We start from the raw sequence: 20,599 nt of genomic DNA, 5'->3' as shown, positions 1-20,599 counted from the left end.
AAAGAAGAAGTATAAAGAAAATAAAATGTTTCAAATTCTGGAAAACAAGAATTAAAGTTGAGAAATATTGGATTCAATCAATATGGAGATAGAATAGGCAGTGAGAAATATTTTGGTGTTAGAATTGGGCGGGTAATTTATATGTTGTTTTTTAAATTAATCCGAGCATAACAAGACTTATGGTATATCAAGAGCACGTCGTGTTTAAGGTCATCCGAAGTTGTTAGACTTCCAAAATTGCGTTTTAATTGCAATAATAAGAATCAAACCTTTGAGTTGCCGTTTGTTTAATGTCATTTTAATTACTTGAGTCACTTGAGTTGTTTAAGAGTTGTAATCAGTTTATTTAAAGTCTTTGGCTGTTTCAATGTAATCAAATAAAACCTTTTGGGATTTCTCTCAATTTCCTGGTGGAGTCTAGTCTAGTTCTTCAAGGGATTACGTTGGTAACCCTTTTGATTACTTCGTGCTGTGTATCAAAGTAGAGAAAGTGTACACAACATCTATATTAAGTGATACGAAAATACATGTATTGTTTGTTCTGACATTGTATTATTGTATGTTTTGATACAATATGATAATATAATTAAGCAAATTCTAACATGAAATCAATCAAAAAACGAGTGGGGAACCCAAAATCTTTTATATATCACGTTATTGTTTGGCAATCCCAAGTCTCGTAAAGTCTCTATTAAGTGTTGTCCTTACGCCAAAAAAACACACACTTAATGTACATCCAGATTCATTGAATAAAAAAATGTATATCTTTAGCTTGACCGGTAAGGGGAAACTTCCCAGCATGTATGCAGCAGTAGCATGTTAGCTGCCTCCCACGCATGGATCCACCGATGGGCAACTATCCTTATCAGCTGCCTGCCTGCCTGCTCATCTATGTTATGAAAATCTCAGTCTCTTTTTTCCTTTCCATTTTTCTTATTTTAGTACAATAATTGTTCTTGCCATTTTCCTCTGCCAACTGCTTTATGCGTGACTTTGTGTACAAACAGTAAGTCCAATTCCCCCGTGCTCTCATGCACATGCAGTGTCCTCTCCAAAACTATCGTTGTTTAATTTGATGCCGTACGTGGTTTCTGCCCCTCCAGCTCCCTCCCTTCTGTACATTAACACACAAAATATATACAGATAGTCAAAAAACAAATAAAATTCAACTGACAACAGCACGCGAACTGATGTGTGCATATTTTCATATATTTTTATCATACACTTCCCTTGGATTTTGTATATATGAATGGGTTAAGTGCACTAATTTATATTGTTTTAATTTATAGGCATTCAATACTGAAGTTCTACAGAAATGAAGTGAAAAATGAGCTTTTTGGGTGTATAGAGTAATTCCAGTGAAGCACGAGGTTAACTAATTGCGCGAAGACATGTGCATTACAATAAGAAGATGAAACCGAGCGTTTTTGGAATCAAATAGACATGTGAATGCTATTCAATGGACTTTAAGAGAGATCTTAATTTCTAGTTTTTTATTATTTCCGTTTATTTTTCCTTTTCTTTAATGAGGACTTAAAGTCCATTAGTGATAGCATTTTAGTGGGGTTTTTATGGTTATTTTTCTTTCTTGAACACCTTCTTGCCGTGGGTTTTATATAAGGAGGTTACTTCTCCTCATTAAGTTAGAGAGCCACCAAAAACAGAACCAAAAATCATATTTTAGATAGGGGTTGCAGCAAGGGAAGAGAGAAGAGCTTTTCTAGTTTCTTTTCTTTTTTAGGGCTACGATGTAGCCTGATCATGAATACTTAATTGCCTTGTGGCATTGTTATTATCAAATTTTTCTACTTTATTGAGTATCTTTAGCTCTTCGTAATGTGCTTGATTTTTATTTAGATGCTTGATCACCATCTAGGTTTAAATTAGGTTGATTTGATGCAAGTTAAAGTAGATGCCATACTTAACTTGGGTTTAGCTTCTTGCAATTGATACCATAAACACCTATTTGTAGATGCCACACAATTAGGGTTTGTGTGATTTTCCAACGATTTCCATAGAGCTTAATGTGTTCTTACTTATTTAAATTCATCTAGATGCCATGGAGGGTTAACATGTAAGGATATTTTTGATGTAACCAAATGCCATGGTTGTCGAATAATTTAGGAAAAATCGATCATCAATATTGGGGAACTAGCATAACATATTAAGGGAATTAAGTAGAATTGGTTACAATGAATTCAGATGCCCTAGGTTTTCTTTTCTTATATTTTAATTTTATTATTTTATGCATTTTTTTAAGTTGTATTTCATTTCAGTTTAATTCAAATCATATCTATCTTTTTTTTTTTTTTTTTTGGTTAAAGCTTCTCAACTATAATTTGTTTCAATTTAATTAGTAAGACTTTTAGATTCAATTCGATCTCTGTGGGACGATATCCGTGCTTATATGCTATACAATCATCTGATTCGTATACTTGCAAGCACTAAAATTCGAGACTTAATGAGTTTAATTTTGGTTATCTAATTTTTGCAACACGAACTTGTTATAATCATCACAAAAACCAAAGTGAGACTTAATAGTTCTTTCGGTCTCTTGACCTCTCTGCATAATCTATGCTCGTGCGGACTCACATTCATACAAGTATATTTGAACCTGAACCAATATATGATTCATATGAACAGTCTTGTTTTATCGATTTTAAATTGGATAGATCAACAATGTATATTGATCTCTGCAGATAATTATCATACGTAAAGAGAGAAGTTAGATGAATAATATTTTATTAGATTACTCTGTACCATTTTAATTAGGTATGCCAACCTTTTTTATCCAACTTATTACTATAAGCTTGATTTGCTCGTAACCATTTTATCAAAAATCCAACAAAGACGGTTTGATAGACTTTTGGAAGAATACATACGGAAAATATACATTGCACGAAGCACTTATGATAAAACGTCTCGTGCTCGTGAGTTTGCTACAATACATGTTAGAGAGACTAGTTATCAATATAGTTTTATCTTCAAACGTATATTCAACCTATTTTTATACAAATGATATTTAGGAAGTGAGAATTAACAACATGACTTTGAATGTAAAGGTAGATTAATTACTAGCTAGTTGGGAATTTAGAGAATTCGTGTCAATTCTTCAAAATGCAGCAAAAGGTTTTTTTTAAGGATTTTGTAATCATAGAGATCACTTGGTTTTCTTTTTAGGATTGGTTTTCTTTTTAGGATGGATTTACTTGACTATATATTTAAGAACATAATCTAGATTTGTAAACAGATTACCAAACAGTTCGGATTGTTTTTCTTTTTGTTCATGTTTCTGTAAACCTAGGAGAAACATGTATATAGGGTTTTTGGAAACCCTAAAATAGTCAAAGAGACAAGGATCATTTCTTACGGTGGCTTTTAGACTAGGCTTAAGTATTGGTCTGCCAAGATCAAGATTTGCAATGTTAATGTGGGTGTTCAATTGGACCCGCATGTCTGGCTGTCTTCCATTAACTTTTATTGTTATTTTGTTGCTATCAATATTACAAATTATTCTTAATTCAATAGTCTTTAAGCTTACATTCTTGACACATGCATTTGAGGGGGAAATTTAAAATTTCTTGAGCAGCAAGCTTAACCATTGACTGGAGGAAGAAGAGGTATTATCAATTGGACATTGTAATTAAAAAAAAAAAAAAAAAGGCAATTCCATAGCTAAAACTAATACCAAGAGAAATGCTAACAACTTTTTTACTTCTTCTGATGTCATGTATACTCTATGAATACTCAGAACTATCTATTAAAATTTTCTTAGTTTTATTTCTTTGTTAGTACAATTAAAAATATTGTTTGTTAGAAAAAAATATATATATTTTTAGTTTTATGTGCTAATGGAATACATTACGTGCTGATGGAATACATGTAGCATGAGGATGAGTGATAAAGTTGAGGTTATTTTTAGCTAAGTCTCATGAAACTCAGTTTTAGTCTCATTTTGCCTCCTGTAACTAAAAGTTTGCTACTTTACTCTCTGAAACTTAAAATTCGCTTCACTTTGCCTCCTGAAACTCGATTTTTATTCCATTTTGCCTTCTTGAAACTCCAAAGTCATCATTTAACAGTATAAAACTCAAAATTACCTTCCAAATTGCCTTAATTCAATTAATTTCCGTTATATGAATTTGATTGTAAATCTCTACTAATTTGAGAAGGCTGCTAGCACTCCCTAATACCAAAAGCATCAACCGTTCCTAAACTTCAGAAACATGATGAAATTATAGAATCTTAGTTGTGAAAAATAAAAGATATCTTAAGGAAAAACACAATTTGTACTGCATTTATATTTTAAAAAAAAAAAAAAAAAAAAAAAAAAGCTCATTGTGATTCATATACAAACAAGTAATTACCATATTGTGACGCTTAGTTGGCATGATTAATGGAATGGAGCTATATTTTAAGAATATGCATTCCATTGTTTGGTTCAAAACTCCAACATAGGATTGGGAATGAAAATTTCATTCCTCTGAAAAATAGGGATGGGGATCCTCAATGTCCCGTGGACATTGGGATAGTGACGTGTTGACTTAGGGCTCGTTTGAAAGTGCTTTAAAATGACTGAAGGCATTTTTAGTTAAAATGTTTTTTAAACCAATCCTTAGTAAAAATCTAAGTGAATCTTAAAAAATCACTTTATGTGCTTCCTGCAAGATTTGGTGCTTCTTCCAAAAAGCACTTAAAGTGCATTTGGAACCCAAATTCAATTTTACGAAAAACGCTTTCAATCATTTTAAAAGTATTTCCAAACAAGCCCTTATACAAGGAAAGTAACAAAGACATTTTATGCATGATGACATAAGGGTCATTATATAACAAGTTAATGGGTCATTATATAACAAGTTAATTCTATCGAAAATTCGACCGAATTTTCTCTATTCATTTTATGCATGACGACAATAAATTCCACAACTTCCCAAACCTCATGAATCTCAGACCCTCCATTCCATGAAATGCATGAAAGAGAATTCAAAGCATACTTAAATAAGTCATAAATACTACTACAAACGTGTAGAAAAGATTCTATAAGGATTCTCTATCCGTTCTTGAACATCAAAGTGTACATGTGAATGAAAGCCGTTCAATTTTTAATTTAACGGGGTCTAATATTTCTTGTTCTGATGTTAAACTTAAATGTGCATTTTTAATGTGCGCCGAAGAATTCTCAAAATTGTTAGAATGACCATTCCATTGTTTGGTTCGAGTCCAATGTCCCAAATTTTTTATCCTGGGCCTTTGGGCTACACACTAAAATTTATATTTTATTGCATTCAATGGTTATATAGTAAATACTGAAATTGATTCTAAAGTTTTTCAACCATCAATTTCTTTCATATTCTCGTTTAATTGCCTAACAATTAGAATAAAGAGAAGGTTAATTGTGTTTTAGTACTACGTGGTTTGCTTGTGTGGACACGCGTCTACTTCTTAATTTTCTTTTGATTTGTTCAATTCAATGGTTAGAAAAGAAAAAGAAAGTATACAAGAGGTAAAATAGATGTGTGGAGACAATTCCAAACCCAAAAACTCTATGATGCTTTGGAGTATAGAATGCTCCAGAGTATCCTCTACTTCGGACTTTCTAACTGTTAAGTTTTGATTTTTGTGTTTTTAGCTAAAGATTTTACAGTCTAGTAATATTTTTTTTAACTTGTAAATGAAAAAGTCTTAGGTTTGATCTCATAGATGACAAGTTTGTTGTTTCACCCCACCTGGACCCAGCAACAATTTCAATATTTGTTCCCCAAATTTTCAATTCGAACGAAAGTAACGTTACAATTGTTGAATTTATCCGATGTCAGTATCACTTTCCCTGACAAAAAGCAATCCAAGATTGTAAGACATTCATGCATCTTCTCAACTATTCTCAACTATTCCAACCAGGCCTGCCTAAACCAAAGAAAAATCTTCGTTACCTTCGAGGAAGAACATATGTCGAATTTTGATTTGTCAGAAAGAAAACGTAAGGAGCCAAGTACTTTTCACGGTAAAATATGACGTGCATAATTGCTCATAGCCAAATTTCAAAAAAATAATTAAAAAACATAAATAGCTGATGCCACAAGCCTCTGTCATCCATAATTCATGTCTGCAATTGCAATCACAAGTATTGGAAACTTAATTTCTCACTAATGGATGAAGATAGAATTTACATTAATATTTAAAACCAGTCTTAAGACCACAAAATTCGTCGACATGTTTGTCTGCAAAATTGAAGTAGCAACTGCCCCAAAATACACCACATGCACAAACTGGGAGGACCTTAAGACACTACACAACTGTTCTTTTTCCAAGTGAATTAGTTCTCCTCTTAGTCCTGCAATCTATGTCTTTGGATCTGTCCTCGCACCTCTTTGTTTTCAAGTGAATTAGTTCTTTTAATCCTGCAAAAGTAAAACAGAACTACATTCTTAACGCTTGTAAAAGGAAAGCTGATTAACTCTCGCAAAAAATAATAGGTTATCTGATTAAGAACAGATGCTATTTGGTCGGAAAAAGCATTTTAGGCAAAAATTAATCAAGTGAACAACAGCACATAAACCCGCTATCATAATTGATTAGGAGATTTCAGAACTTTGATTCTACCTCCTCTTCCATCAGCTCATAGGTATTGGATCTTGCGTTATTGCCGATACATTCTTATGCCTCGGCTTGCACCATTTACCTATATACCTGTTTGTGCCATCAGGGCCGAGCAAGCCCATGATGTATTGCCCAACTAAACCCAAAATGCATCTATAATATACCTGGTCTGGGAAGTGGTTGTGGAACACAACATTCCTTTTTGATGTTCAGCATCGGTTGAACTTGTTCATCGTCGTCAATAATCACAACTTCAGCAATATCAGAAGCTGGAGTCTTGGCAGCATCATTACATGTACCAGTTGATAAAACCCAGCGACTCAGCCAGATTCCTTAGCCCATGGACTGAAGTTTCTTTCTTTGTTTCAGCAGCTGCCACTGATATTAACCAAGAACACTTATGCTTAGCAACATCCTCACAGGTTTGTCTTTTCAAATTGGGATTTGAAGGTACATGTATGGTTATAGAAATACTTTGAAGCATTGTCATCTATTAAAGAATAGGCATCTCTTACATTACCATTAGCACTGATACTTGTGCAATCTTTAGTACAAATTACAGTCATATGTTAGTGAAATTGTAGTTTTCTATTTTCCTATATGATAATTTTGCAAGCTTCCAGTTCTAGTTAGGGTATACAGGGGATCATCCGAATGTTTTTATTTTTACTTTTTATCTTTTGATGAATTGTTGAGAGAGTGAATTAGACTTGAAATTTAAACCATTCTGAATAACTCATTCACCTCCAGCTTTCTTTGAAGCTTTCTTTAAAGCTTTTAAAGCCTTCAAAAGTTCAGTGCTCTTTACTTCAACAGCAGTCTCCAAATCTTGTGCCTTCGTCTGATACTGACCAAAAAAATCACAAATCAGGAACAACTCATCAAATGAGATTCACTTAAGATCATCTCCTTACAAACTCACCTTCCACTTATTTATCTTTCTTTTAGCCTTCTCTAGTTTTTTACTGTAACGAGCTTCTTTTCATTCAAGAAGAACACATTTATTCATCCATTCCTTGCAACTCCTATGAGAAGTAGGTGTCACAATAAAAACATACTAAAACATGAGAGTGACAACAAAGTATACATAATGGAAATGAAGAGACGATGCTTAAATGTTATTTGAGATAGAAACACTACAGAAAATGTCTAACTGTTTTCTCCATCCATTAAATTAACTGTAGTTCAAGATAAGATTTAAATGGCTGACCTATTAGACATTGCAAAGGAAATGCTTAAAACATCTATTATGTATTTGTTGTTGGCCCCATCACCAAAAGTGGCAAGCTTTGAGACATCCTCTTTATCCAGATCTAGGTCAGATACCCTGGATTGCAACACATAACCATGTTAGGAGCAGAAAAGGAAACATGTAACTGAGAGATGTAACAACCTATACTAGCCCTAGGGCGTTGGCTCAAGGAGCGAAGCATGTGGGGGGTTGAGGGAAGTCATATGTCAAATCTTTCTCAAACAAGATAGTAATAACCATTAGGAAACTACTTGTTGATAATGCAAAAACACTCACAATTTGACCACTGCAAGCTCTTTGTCCAATGCCTTATTTCTTTCTCGCAACCTTAAACTCTCCAAAGTCAATTTATCAAATTCCTACGAAAAATTTAACCAAAACTTCATCAGCTTCTTTTTCTTGTAAATAATGAGCATTATTTTAAAGTATAAGACAGCTATTAGTTTACCTCAGATTTCATTTGAAGCTGCTGTTGCGCAGATGTACGCTGTTTCAAGGCTTCATTCTTTAATGCAACTTCTATCTTTGCCTGCACCTTGGATTGACAAAGCTGAAAGAAGACTTGCAACGTAAAAAACACGCAAGGGCAAAGCAAGCTCTTATAATCTTGCACGAAACAAATCACTGCATATCCAATCCAAAGTTTTGATATTTCTATTACCCCCCCCCCCCCCTCCTCCTCCAAATCCCTTCCTTTCCTTGGCAAAGAAATCAATCATAACCTCACCACCTTCTCTTGATTTTCTTTGCAGTGAAGGGTCTAAGCTTATATCGAAGGTGTCTGTTTTGCTAAAACAGAAAGTATTCCAGAAACTAAAGTTCGAAACTTTCTTATTATTCAGATTGAGGTTCCACCCAAAAGCCAATTGGGCTTTTCGACAACTCTTCGTATCCTCAACCAAATTCAGCACTCGAGTTATACTTGTTTTGCTTAATTCCTTTCTCAAATTCCCAACACTAAAAGAATAAAATCAAAAAAGGACTACCCAAAATATGCAAATCAAAATCAAATAGAAAAACTCTAATTTTTTTGGGGTGTTCCATATTTTCTCAGGAACCAAACCAAGCAAATGTGAATCGAGTAAACTACAATACCTCTTCTTTGACCAATTTGAGCTCCTTCTCCTTGAGCTCCAAATCCGAAGCAAGCCCTTGCGCCACGGCCTCCAACCTCCTCACCTCTTGCCGCAGCGCCTCGGAGTCTTCCTCGCATTGGCCACTCGACCTCTGATTCTGACTCTGACTGAGATTCGGATCCGCCCATTGAAAATAAACCCGGACGACGTCGTTTAGGTTGCAACTCTGTTTGCACACCGGGCAACTGTTCCTCTTCTTGTTCGCATAGTACCCGAACGACTCTTGCAGACTAGGGTTTTGCACACAAAACGCAGCGTTTAAGCACTTGGTTCCAACCAAACATAGAAATTAGAGATAGAAAAATGAAATTGCATAAATACAGAGGAGGGAGAGGGGGAGAGAGAGAGACCAGAGTTCGTGGAAGACATGGCCGCAGATTGAGATGACTTGGAGGTCCTCGACAACGGGATCGAAGTCTTTGCAGCAGAGTGAGCAAATGGTTTTGGTAAAGCCGTCGCCGTCGCCGCCGCAATGCACCATTCTCTATCGACTCCCTACTCTCTAACCTTTCAATGGGGTTTCGGCGTGTATCCCTCTCTCATATTTTCTCAGGAAAATGGAGCGAAATTTAAAAATTAAGCGAATTAAGCGGGATGGTTTTTAATTTTTTAATTTCTTTTTTTCTGACAACGGATCGGGAATAAGATGAAAACAGGGATGATGGTTAAATGTAAAACTACAGAAATGCCCCTCACTCTTTACTTTATTTCAGATTTTTGCAAAATTGCTGTCTTCGTTTTAGCCCTTAGATTTCATCTAATGGTTTTCCAAATTACTTAAATTTCTATTAGTTTAAATTCCCGTATATATTTTTTCCGATTGGCTTATCTATTTTTTTTTAATGTACAACAAGACAAACATTGGTATAAGCCACTCTCATTCCATAATGCAGAGTGAAGAATCGAACTCGAAAGTTCCGTTTTAAGTTATAAAGATAAACGTTCTCAATTATTTAAGCTACAAACCTCTTTAACATTCATTAGTTGTTTCAAACCAAATGGCATCAATAGCACATTTACTCAGCTTAAACGAAAAATGAGTATGCAATAAATAACCTCGGGTTAATCCAATAATTGATTTTTTAGGTATGGCATACCAAAATCCAACACATTTGTTTCATTCTTGCAAACGCTTTGTAAGAAATATGGAGTTTTCCTCTTCTTAGCATAAGAAGAGAGTAACAACGATTGAAATTCAACTAATTAATCGCTTACTTGTGAAAAATGATATGTGACTTCGTGAACTCTCAACTTTGTACAAAGACATTTCTTTCCTCTAAACCTCTATAGTAGCCAATAATATTTCGACCAACAAAAATAGTAGCCAATAATATAAATTATATATAGTACAACAAAATGGCTCTTCATAAACAAGAAGTAGAAAATGTCATTTGCTTCAACCATTTGTTACTCTTCACAATTCACATGGACAGAGCATAACATATGAACTTTTGCTTTCTCTCCTAACTCCCAGCCTCCACAACAGAATCATACATCTCAACATTGCAAACCCGTAAGTAGACGTACCTTTGAATGCTTGATCATCTACCATCCCTCCCAACGAAGTGTTCTATTTGCAAGCACCCTTGGGACTGCACATTGTTTGTCATAGACCCCGACTTGAACCGCTTTGTCCCCGATGCATTCTCCTTATTATCCTGCAAAAGTAAACATATCTACATGCTTAACATTTCTAACAACATCGAATCAATCACTCTTGAGTAGGTACAAATATTTCGAGATGTGAACAAATAGAATGAAAACAAGCACATGAACCCATCACTGTTGAATGATTCAGTGATCTAAGAACTTTGATTCTACCACCTCTTCCGTCAGCTCCTACATCAATCAAATTACTAGAATATGCACTTGGGTTTTGCCTTGATTCTGATCCCTTATTCAGATTCCGCTTGCACCATTTACCTAAAAACCTGTTTGTTCCATCATTCCCAAGCAAGCCACCAGAAAAACATACATCCCCTGTATTTTGAAGAGAAATAACAAAAACAAAATTAAATCTTCATCTACTGCATCTTCAGAAAAATGTTACTTATTTCATGATATATTGCTCAATAAACTCAAAAAAACTGCATCAATACATGTTCCGGGAAATGGTTGTGGGATGGGAGACTCCTTTATGATGTTAAACATGGGTTGATCTTATTCAACATCATCAAGAATCACATCATCGGCAGGAGGAGTCCTGGCGGTATCGTTACAAGTAGGAGTTTCTTTCCTAGTATCAGAAACTGCATCTGACGTCAACCGAGTGTATTTCTGGTTAATAGCATCCTCATAGGTTGGTTCTTTCAATTTGGGATTTGAAAGTCAATGCTTAGCTGTAGAAAGTTTTGAAGCATCTTTATCTCCTAAAGAGTAGGCATCTCTTACTTTATAATGAATAATTGTGCTTGTACCATCTTTAGTACAGCTTAAATCCATATGGTCAGTGAAGTTTTAGTTTTCTGTTTTCCTATGACACAGTAGATCATTTTCCAATTTTTGAATTCTATCCAACTTATGAATGGGAGCATACAAATGTTTTCTTTGAACTTCTGATGAATTGTTGATAGACACTGAATTAGTGTGCTTGTACTTAAGCTTTCTTTATGTTGACTTGTATAATATTTTCCCGATAATTTTGGGATTCCTATAATATTCGGTTTCCTAGTTTAGATTGTAGATTGATTGTAATTATTCTTTCCTTATTGTAGTAGGATTGTACATGATTATATATACCTCAAAATGAGAATAATACAATTAACACATTCAAAGCATTCTCTTCTTGGCACCAAAGCCATGTCGTAAAAAAAGGAAAGAAATTTTCGAACCCTAACAGGTTTTGTTACTGTGTCGTGTCCAACACCACCGTGGTGCCTCTGACGAACCGCGAGCAACGTGAAGTTGTTGCTATGTCCAAATCTTCTACCCCGAATTCATGTGAGTAACGTGTGTTGTTGCTACCCTGAGTAACTTTGTCGCTGCACAGGTTTCCTATTCTTCGTGAAAGATGTCTACCGAGAACAACCAAATCGTTTCTACTACCGCTCCGATCATGGATAATTTAAACTTCAACATTGAGATGGTTTTGGATAAGAAGAACTATGATTTATGGGCTCTTCTTATTCAAATTCATATTGCTGGAAGGAAGAAGATGAGATATCTTCGTGGGTCCATTAAAGCCCCTGCAGATGATGATCCCAAATATGATGATTCATTTTCTGAAGATTAAAGAATTAAGAGTTGGCTCTTGTCGGTAATGAAGCCGAAGATCATGAAATGTTATATTCGATTGTCAACTTCTAAAGAGATCTGGGATGCTCTTAAGACTGCTTATTTTGATGAGAATGATGAGGCTAGAATTTATTCATTAAATCAGAAAGCTTCACATCTCAGAAGAATATGCGACCTTTGGCTAGTTACTTTAGATAATTGACAAAGATTTTTTAGGAATTATACCACTTTAACAAAGTGGCCATGGCATGTGAAAAAGATGTTCTGATTTTCCAGAAGACAACCGAGCGACAAAGGTTATATTTGTTTCTTGGTGGACTTGATGATGGGTTTGATCAGGTTCGTGGAGAAATATTGTGCAAAGACCCACCACTTGGACTTTAGACTGCATATGTGTATGTCCATCATGAAGCAGATCGCAAGGAAGTTATGAAGATGAAGGGCCAAGGATAAAAACCAGTTGCAATGGTAGCCAAGGCCCGCGGCCCCTCTAACCGCACCGACCGAGATGGGGTCTGAGAATAAAAATGGACAGCCAAGAACCAGCTAACCCATCTTGATTATCCTCAGGGTAATTGTCCTCATTGTGGTATAACAGGACATTCCAAAAGCAGATACTTTGAGATGATTGGGTATCTCGAGAACTGGGATAAGACATATGACCCTCGCTTCAACAAACCTCGAGCTTTCGTTGCAGAGACCAAGGATGATTCAGTAGATGTAGCAAGGAAAACATCAGCTTTAATTGCCGCGGCAGGTACTGATGGTAAGGCACTTAATGTCTCCACTTCTGTTATGAATAATACATGGATAATTGATTCTGGAGCTACTAAATATATGACTTGTGATTCTAAATAGGTTTCCTCACTAAAAAAACTCAACCCACACCGAGGTTAATGTGGCTAAAGGTGATGATGCCCCAATCCTTGGGGAAGGCACGGTTTCCTTTTTTGATACCATGAAACTTGATACTGTTCTTGTGGTTCCCTCATTGAATTATAATTTATTATCGGTAACCGTTGCTTTACATTGTTTGGTGGTATTTTGGCCTTATTTTTGTGTATTTAAGGACATCTGGACGCGTAAGATGATTGGTTATGGTATTAGATGAGGGAAGCTGTACTACCTCGAGTTGAATTCCAGTAGCTCGGGATTGCTCACTCAAGCACTGTCAATGAATGAGACTCCAGTCGAGAATAATAAAGGGTCCGATGTGTGGATGTGGTACCGTCGTCTTGGCCATGCTTCGTTTGGTTATTTGCATAAATTATTTCCTAGTTTGTTTGTGAAAAACGATGTTTCTCAGTTTAAGTGTCATGTGTGTGAAATGGCTAAGAGCCATCGAACTTTTTTCCTCCAAGTTTAAATAAGAGTTTTGTTCCTTTTATGATTGTGCACTTGGATATTTAGGGCCCTTCCAAAATTGCCTCTCTTGGTGGAGCTCATTGGGTTGTCACATTTATTGATGATTGTATGAGAATGACTTGGGTTACTTTGCTAAAATTGAAAAGTGATGTGAGTATGGTCTTTCAAAAATTTCACAAAATGGTTTCGATACAATACAATATGAAAATTCAGGTGGTTCGAAATGATAATGGAGGCGAGTATGTTAATACTGAACTTCGTTTTTTCTTTGATAAGCATGCTATTGTTCATCAGACTACATGTCCGTATACTCCTCAACAAAATGGGGTGGCTGAATGAAAGAATCGACACTTGTTACAAATGGTTTGTGCTTCTTTTATTGAGGCACGTCTTCCCTTACATTATTGGGGTAAGGCCCTCACGTCGGCTGCCTATCTTATTAATCGGCTTCCTTCTTATACCCTCAAGTTCAGACACCATTTCAGATTTTTATGTCTCTGCTCAGCTGCCTACCAGCCCCTAACCTTTCTTGTGAAATTCCATTCCCGGATTTCACTGTTATAATATACGTAATTGTATTGTTGAGATTTTTATTTTTAGGGAATTTATATTAATTTATTTGAATTTAGATTTTAATTACACTAGTTACGAAGAGTGAAGTTTCGAAACTAATTATTTAAAATTTGTAGATCGTTCGACGTAAGAATTTATATTTTCGAATAGAGCTCGATCTCATGAACGCGTAGTGCAAACTGTTCGTAAAACGGAGCTATAACGAATGAGTTATTAACGTTTAAAGTTAGTGATATTTCGGTAATTTTACCTCAATCAAAAAGGCTCTAGATTTTTTGGAGCACTGAGATTATGCCACGTGTGTGGCTAGATAAAAAGAAAAGAAGAGAAAGGACGAGATAGACGGACATGATGGGAAGGAAAGGAGAGAGGATTGCCCAATGAGGAATAAAGAAAGGAGGGAAAAGAGAGGGAAAAAAAAGAAGGAAAAAAGGGAAAAAAAAAAAAGGGGGGAGAATCGGGTTTCCCTGGACTCGTGCAAACTGACCGGTGGGAACCATGGAAATCAATGCTTTCCAGGCCAAATTCCTGCGAACTAAGACAAGACATCACCTGGAAACTTCACACCAAGCCTCCCTCCTTACTTCTCACCCCAAAATGGATGAAAATTAGCCTTAGTTTGGTGAAACCCGCACAGACCTGCACCGGTGGGTGCAGTGATACCTTGCCATTGATCCACCATTTTTGAAATGTTTACCCTCGATCACCACCACCTTTAGCTTCCCCTTGTTCCCTAGAACAAAGCCCAAACAAGTTTGGGGGCGGCGGAGCTACGATTTCGACGAATTGAGGAACACCCAAATTCTAAGGTTCCGGTGGGTCCAAGGTGATTATGAGCACTTCCCGACCGAATTGGACTTCGACTTAGGTATGAAAGTTGTTCCCCTCATTGAACTCTACTTTCCTGTAAAATTTGGTAATTTTTAAAAATATTTGAATTTTCTGGCGAGTTGGGGCGGCCAACTGCCACCCGCAACGGCACGTGGCCGGTGGGCCGATGATGTCTTTCTAAGTTCAATTAGATGCCCTGACTTCATAATTGATATTTGTATGATGTGGTTTGATTGATTGAACGTAGTTCCATTACGATACATCACTTGACCGTTGTATGAATCGACGATTTGACCGTTGGATTGTCACCAAAATTTGAAACATTATAGTACATAATATTTGAAGACCAAAAGAATTGATGGATCGGGAATCCGACGTACGGATCTTCCCAAATTGGATTTGTAAGTTCGTAAAATAAAATATTGACCGCCACTTGAATTTGTGATTGGCGGAGATCCGACCATCGGATTGTAATGAGATTTTAGTATGTTATTCTAGAAGTATAATATGGACATTGGGAAGTTGTGGATCAAAAATCTAATAATCAGATCTTCCGGTTTAGATTTCTAGGGTTGTGGACCCTACTCTCGACCTTGATCGATGGTCGACTTTTCAATCAAGTAGCATGAGTTCTTCCAGTATGTTGCCTATCCTAGAGTGCGGTTGAGATTTTATGGAGCTTGTTGGGCTCATCGTGATGACGTGCACCTTGATTTATGTATTGATGGCATTATATTGTGATATGTGTGTTTATTTTATGTGATTTGAATTGAACTTGTTGTGGAATGTGTGGTTTGATTTGTATGATTGGCTTGAAGTGATGAAATGTGAGGGCTAGTAGTGGACCGTTAACCCATTATCTTGGGGTTTGTTGCTTCGACATTTGTTTCACATATTGATTCCTTATTCATTTTTTTGTTTTCTTCAACCCTTCTAAATTGAGTACTTGGTTCTTGTATTGTTTCTTTGAGCCATTGTTATTTCCCTTGGCTTTCCACTTGGTTCCGTTGAATGATCCGGAACTGGTTATTTGCTTGGGTTCCGTTAAGAGGTTCGGTTCCTTGCTCTGTCTATATTCTATTGAGTGATGGTTCAGAATCGCTTATAATCCATGATTCCGTTGAATGATGGTCCAAAATCGTATCATGCCTTGGATTTTATTGAGTAGCTCGTTATGCATTGTACTATGTGATTCCATTGAGTGATGGTTTGGAATCCCTTCTATTTCGCAAATGGTCTGGAATCGTATCCAGCTTGTATTTCATTTAGTGGTTAAATATGTATTGTACTCTGCGATTCCGTTGAGTGATGGTCTAGAATCCCTTCTACTCTGCAATTCCGTTGAGTGATGATCTGGAATCGTATCCTGGTTTGAATTCCGTTAAGAGGTTCGGAATCCCTTTAGTGTCTTGGTTCCTTAGATTTGATTTCGCTTCAAAGATGTAGGCTTCAACCAAACTATAACACTATAGCCCTGCATTTCAGTATATTGTACGTGTTATTGATTGGTGTGATAATTGGATGGTGGTGGAATGCATGTATGGGTTAATGGCAAGATGACTAGAGAATATTATTGTGCTTCGTTGAATGTTCCTTGAGGTGCTACATGTTTGAATTGTGGTATATTGTTGAGACATAGCGATTTATGTGATGAATGTTCGAGTTTAGCGAATGGTGAACTATGAATGGCTTGATCCCTATTCAGGGTACGTAGACAGTCTAACGAGGAGGTTAGATGTAGCCATAGAATATACGAAAATTACAATGCAATTCGAATATTGAGTTATGCTTTGAACATATCTCGGAGGCGGGGTATGTTAGAGATACGGATATTTGATGACGTCACGTGTCGATCCTGGACGTATGTTGGGATCGGGGCGTGACATTTCCCTTCGAGTTTTGGGCTGCATGGCTTTTATCCATGTGCATCTTTCACAACGGTGAAAAAAATTTGAACCTCGAGCTCTTCGATGTGTATTTATGTGGTATGCTACTACTCAGAAAGGCTATCGGTGCTATCACCCTCCCACTAAGAAAATGTTTATCACTGCTGATTTCATTTTTCATGAAACGAAGATGTATTTTGGTTCCTCTGAGTCTTCACTTCAGGGGGAGTTTCAAGGCGATGAAGTTTGTATGTTTGATTATGGAACCGAACAACAAGCTATGGTGCAAGCACCCACCACTGAATGGCAAACCACTCCACAACAGTTTACTGTCAAGTAGCAATCTATGATGCAGTAGCAGGCCATTGTGCAGCAGCCTACCACCAAACCCGTGAATTGTTCATCTTGTGAAATTCATTTGAGCCACAATCGACGTTGATTATTTAGGTCTAAGAACTTTGTCACGACTGCTTAGGGCTTGTCTGGCACCATTTTACTTTTAGTGTTTATTACTTTTCTTCTTCTTCTTTTTTTTTTTTTTAATTTTTTTTTTTTTTAAGAATGAATAAAGGTGGAGGAAGGTATGGAGAACTGATGAATGAAGGATAATTCATCAAAGAAAAATTTGAGTATGAAAACAGCTACATATAATATTTTAGGTTTTATTTTTCATTTTGTTGTGCATCTCCATTTCTACCGCTCTTTCTTATCTCTCATTTTCCCCCTATTTTTTGTAAAAAAATAACAAAATTCTTACAATTGAAACAAAATTGTTGTGATAAAAAAATAATGTTAATTAAACGAGTTTTAAGATACTTCTAAAGACTCGGTACTTCTTTTTGTGTGTAGCTATGATATTCATTGCTGATACCACCAAAACTAAAGTTAACTTCTCTCTAGGCAATGACTCTACTAGGGCAACATTTACTCCGAATGCACATTATTCGTCTCTAATTAGTGGTCAAAAATTCAAACTAAGAGGGCTTCAAAGTTTTTGTGACAGCCCGTCCCGAATTATTTGTACCGTAGGTGTGAAATAACGTTTTTGCCCCTAGTGGATATTTGATATTTATGTGGTTGTTTTGGGGGTTTGGCTGGTTGCATCTCGGCCACACATCCATCCTTATCTCCATCACCTTTTCTCGTATACTTTCCCTGTCCCGAAGACTCTCTCTCTCTCTCTCTCTCTCTCTCTCTCTATTTTCTTCCTCTTTCGTACAGGACAATTACCAAAACCCTTGAAAACATTGCGGATCGAGGTAGAAAATTATAACTTTGTGTTCGTGAGGACCATACGAGTCCAACCATACCAATTTCAGGTAAGGAATCCTTCGATTTCACGTTGAACCAGGAATCTCCATTTTGGTCACTGTTTATGCACACGTGAAATGTTGTTTTTTAGGGAATTTGAAGCTTGTAGGAAGCTTAGTGAGGTCCTTAGGAAGCTCAGGGTGGTTCGTTGGAAGGATTTGGATGTCGGGATCGTGAGTTGCAGGTTTGGCCAGATTTTGTGAAGTTTCTCCGGCGAGATTCCGTGAATTTCAGGGCTTAAAAGTGGTAAGGTTTTGTTCTACTTGTTCTAAGCTTCATTTTGGTACCAATTTCATGGAATTTGGTTGAAAAACAAGTGAGAAACGAAGGTTTGAAAATTTTCCTGTTTTTCGACGACGGCAACAGCACAGGAGGTGTGCCGAAGAAGAAGACGGAATATTTCGTAAGTTTGGACGAAATATTCTTAACGGCGTTAGGTTAACTTTAACGGAATCTATTAGTTTTAACGGAATATTCCTGACGGCGTTAACTTACGCCGTCAGTGTGCCTGGCACGTGGCCCGCGTGAGAGGCGTGTCTGGCCGTGCCTTGGTCTGCGCATGGGGGCGCGTGAGACGTCGAAATATTATTTTAAAAATATGGGGATGTTATGAGGTTGAGTAGATCACGTTGGTGTGTTCACACACCCCATTTGAGCATTGTATGAGAAGTTATTACCTAGTTTTGGTTATGTGCTTTAAATTAACATTTTTATAGTTGTTTCGCATATAGGTGAGACCTATCCCGAGGACGAGCGCAATCACTCGAGGCAGGGGGGTTATGACCCTTCTACATACCAGTGAGTGGACTTTTGGTTTTCTGTATATACCTATATACTGTGGTTTTTCCCAGAAAATGATATGGAATGTTTATATGTTTTTAAATGCCAGGCATAGCGTTTGCCTATTTATTTATGCATTAGTAGTTGCATATATGTATGTTTGGTGCTGCGGACGCACAGGTAAGTGCCAGGTAAGTTATAGTTTATAGTTGTGACGTACTAGTTATGTGAGATACATAGGGAGCTCATAACCTACACCCTCGGTGTTAGTGCTCCCGCCCAGAGTAGGGCACAGTCTTTCACGTGATGTTCACCTTCCGCACCACACGCTCATCTTGGATCTAAGTTAGGTGCACAGTCTTGTCGTATAGACCACTTTAGATGGTTCTGACTCGTAGGTGACCTGTGATTATTCGCCCAGTCTTCACGTGATCGTAGCACTTGAGCGTATTTATTTACACCCAATCCTGTCGTACATACCACTTTAGGTGGTTCCGACTCGTGTGCAGGTATAGTTAGTGAATTGAGGATTTGAGCTCTAGATTTAGTCGTACAGGTCACGTTAGGTGACTCTGGCTGACATGTTATTTGCATTGTTTGACATCACCTGGGTTACTTACTTTTTATGTGGAGGCATTCGACATGGCATATTTCTGAGCATGTTTTCGATATATGTGTATATTCTATTTTCTGGGAAACTATACAGGTTTTACGGCGAGGGTTATAATTTTTGTTAATGAAATGATTTTGAAAAGCTTTGTTTTTGCCCACTCACACTTTCTGTTTTGCGCCCCTCCAGGTTCTAGTTTGGATTGCTCTGTTGGTGGCTCACGAGGAATCCACGGCATATCTGACAGATTATCACCAGTGTATGACCCTCTCTGGGTGTGTTTAGTTAGTATTTGTTCCTCTGGACTGCACTAGGTTTTCTGTGCTCTGAATATTGTTTTTCACACTTACGCTTGTACATGTATGTTAACTACTCTGTGTATAGTTTGATTTTTATTGGTTCATACTTTTATTATTATTCTTAGCTTCCACACTATGCAAATGGTTACGTCACCCTTGTGTGACAGCCAATACGTCTTGATTTCGGTCGGGGTGTGTCAGTTTTAGTGACAAAGCATACTTATCCTATTTATATATAAAGAAATGATACTTAACACACTCATTTTTGTTCTACACACTCTTATTAGTTCATTTTCTTTGATCATCTTTGCTTTAGTCAATTCAACAAAGAAAAATCAAACTTTTTCATACGGTGTACCTGTAAAAGAAAAAAGCTGAGGCGGCATAACTATGTGCCCCTTATAGTATTAGTCACAAGTGGGCCAATATTTCGTTTCTAATTTCATTCTGATGTCCTTTCCTTGTATGACCACACTTTTGTCTTGTAAGATATAAGTCCGAACTGAATTAGAAATTCGGTAGTTAGGGCCATGAGTTTCAAGCTAAGATTTTTAGGAGTTGTGTGTGATAAATATTTTATTTTCACTTATGTTTTGGTTTTTGTTTTTGTTTTTTTGTTTTTTGTTTTTCTTTTTGAGAAATTTTCACTTATGTTTTTAACAAAAATCAAAGCAATTACCTAAAGAAATCAGATTCCACCACAAAAAGAATTGATAATATGAAAA

The 20,599-nt window shown here is 36.5% G+C and overlaps 1 protein-coding gene across 7 annotated transcripts; it reads right to left on the bottom strand.

The window, feature by feature from the left end:
* Nucleotides 1-6,084: 6,084 nt before the first annotated feature.
* Nucleotides 6,085-9,553, bottom strand: LOC103933190. Of its 7 annotated transcripts, none has more exons than XM_048565984.1 (9): nt 9,336-9,553; nt 8,945-9,215; nt 8,298-8,399; nt 8,126-8,208; nt 7,808-7,924; nt 7,520-7,622; nt 7,342-7,438; nt 6,601-6,975; nt 6,085-6,398 (listed from the first exon to the last, which is right to left on the bottom strand). In XM_048565984.1, the coding sequence occupies exons 1-6, from the start codon at nt 9,464-9,466 to the stop codon at nt 7,580-7,582; spliced, it is 747 nt and encodes a 248-aa protein (XP_048421941.1). In that variant the 5' UTR covers nt 9,467-9,553; the 3' UTR covers nt 6,085-6,398; nt 6,601-6,975; nt 7,342-7,438; nt 7,520-7,579. The 7 variants fall into 7 exon arrangements, with proteins under 7 accessions (XP_048421941.1, XP_048421942.1, XP_048421943.1 ...); XM_048565985.1 differs by having other exon boundaries at nt 6,762-6,975; XM_048565986.1 differs by having other exon boundaries at nt 6,085-6,975; nt 7,342-7,448.
* Between the last annotated feature and the right edge of the window lie 11,046 nt (nt 9,554-20,599).

The sequence above is a fragment of a genome, unplaced genomic scaffold (assembly GCF_019419815.1).
Source record: "Pyrus x bretschneideri cultivar Hongxiangsu unplaced genomic scaffold, Pyrus_bretschneideri_v1 Contig40, whole genome shotgun sequence".
Classification (NCBI taxonomy): Eukaryota; Viridiplantae; Streptophyta; class Magnoliopsida; order Rosales; family Rosaceae; genus Pyrus; species Pyrus x bretschneideri.
The sequence above is the reverse complement of the archived record's forward strand: the minus strand, read 5'-3'. Positions and strand labels throughout refer to the sequence as shown.

Bases quoted from the DNA above. Each gene is read 5' to 3' on its own strand.
- LOC103933190 (XM_048565986.1), bottom strand. From the start codon at position 9,466: ATGGTGCATTGCGGCGGCGACGGCGACGGCTTTACCAAAACCATTTGC. The intron at 8,209-8,297 runs GTAAACTAATAG...AATTTTTCGTAG, and splicing joins AGCTTCAAATGAAATCTGAG to GAATTTGATAAATTGACTTT. The intron at 7,623-7,807 runs GTCAGCCATTTA...TACTTCTCATAG, and splicing joins TCCTTTGCAATGTCTAATAG to GAGTTGCAAGGAATGGATGA.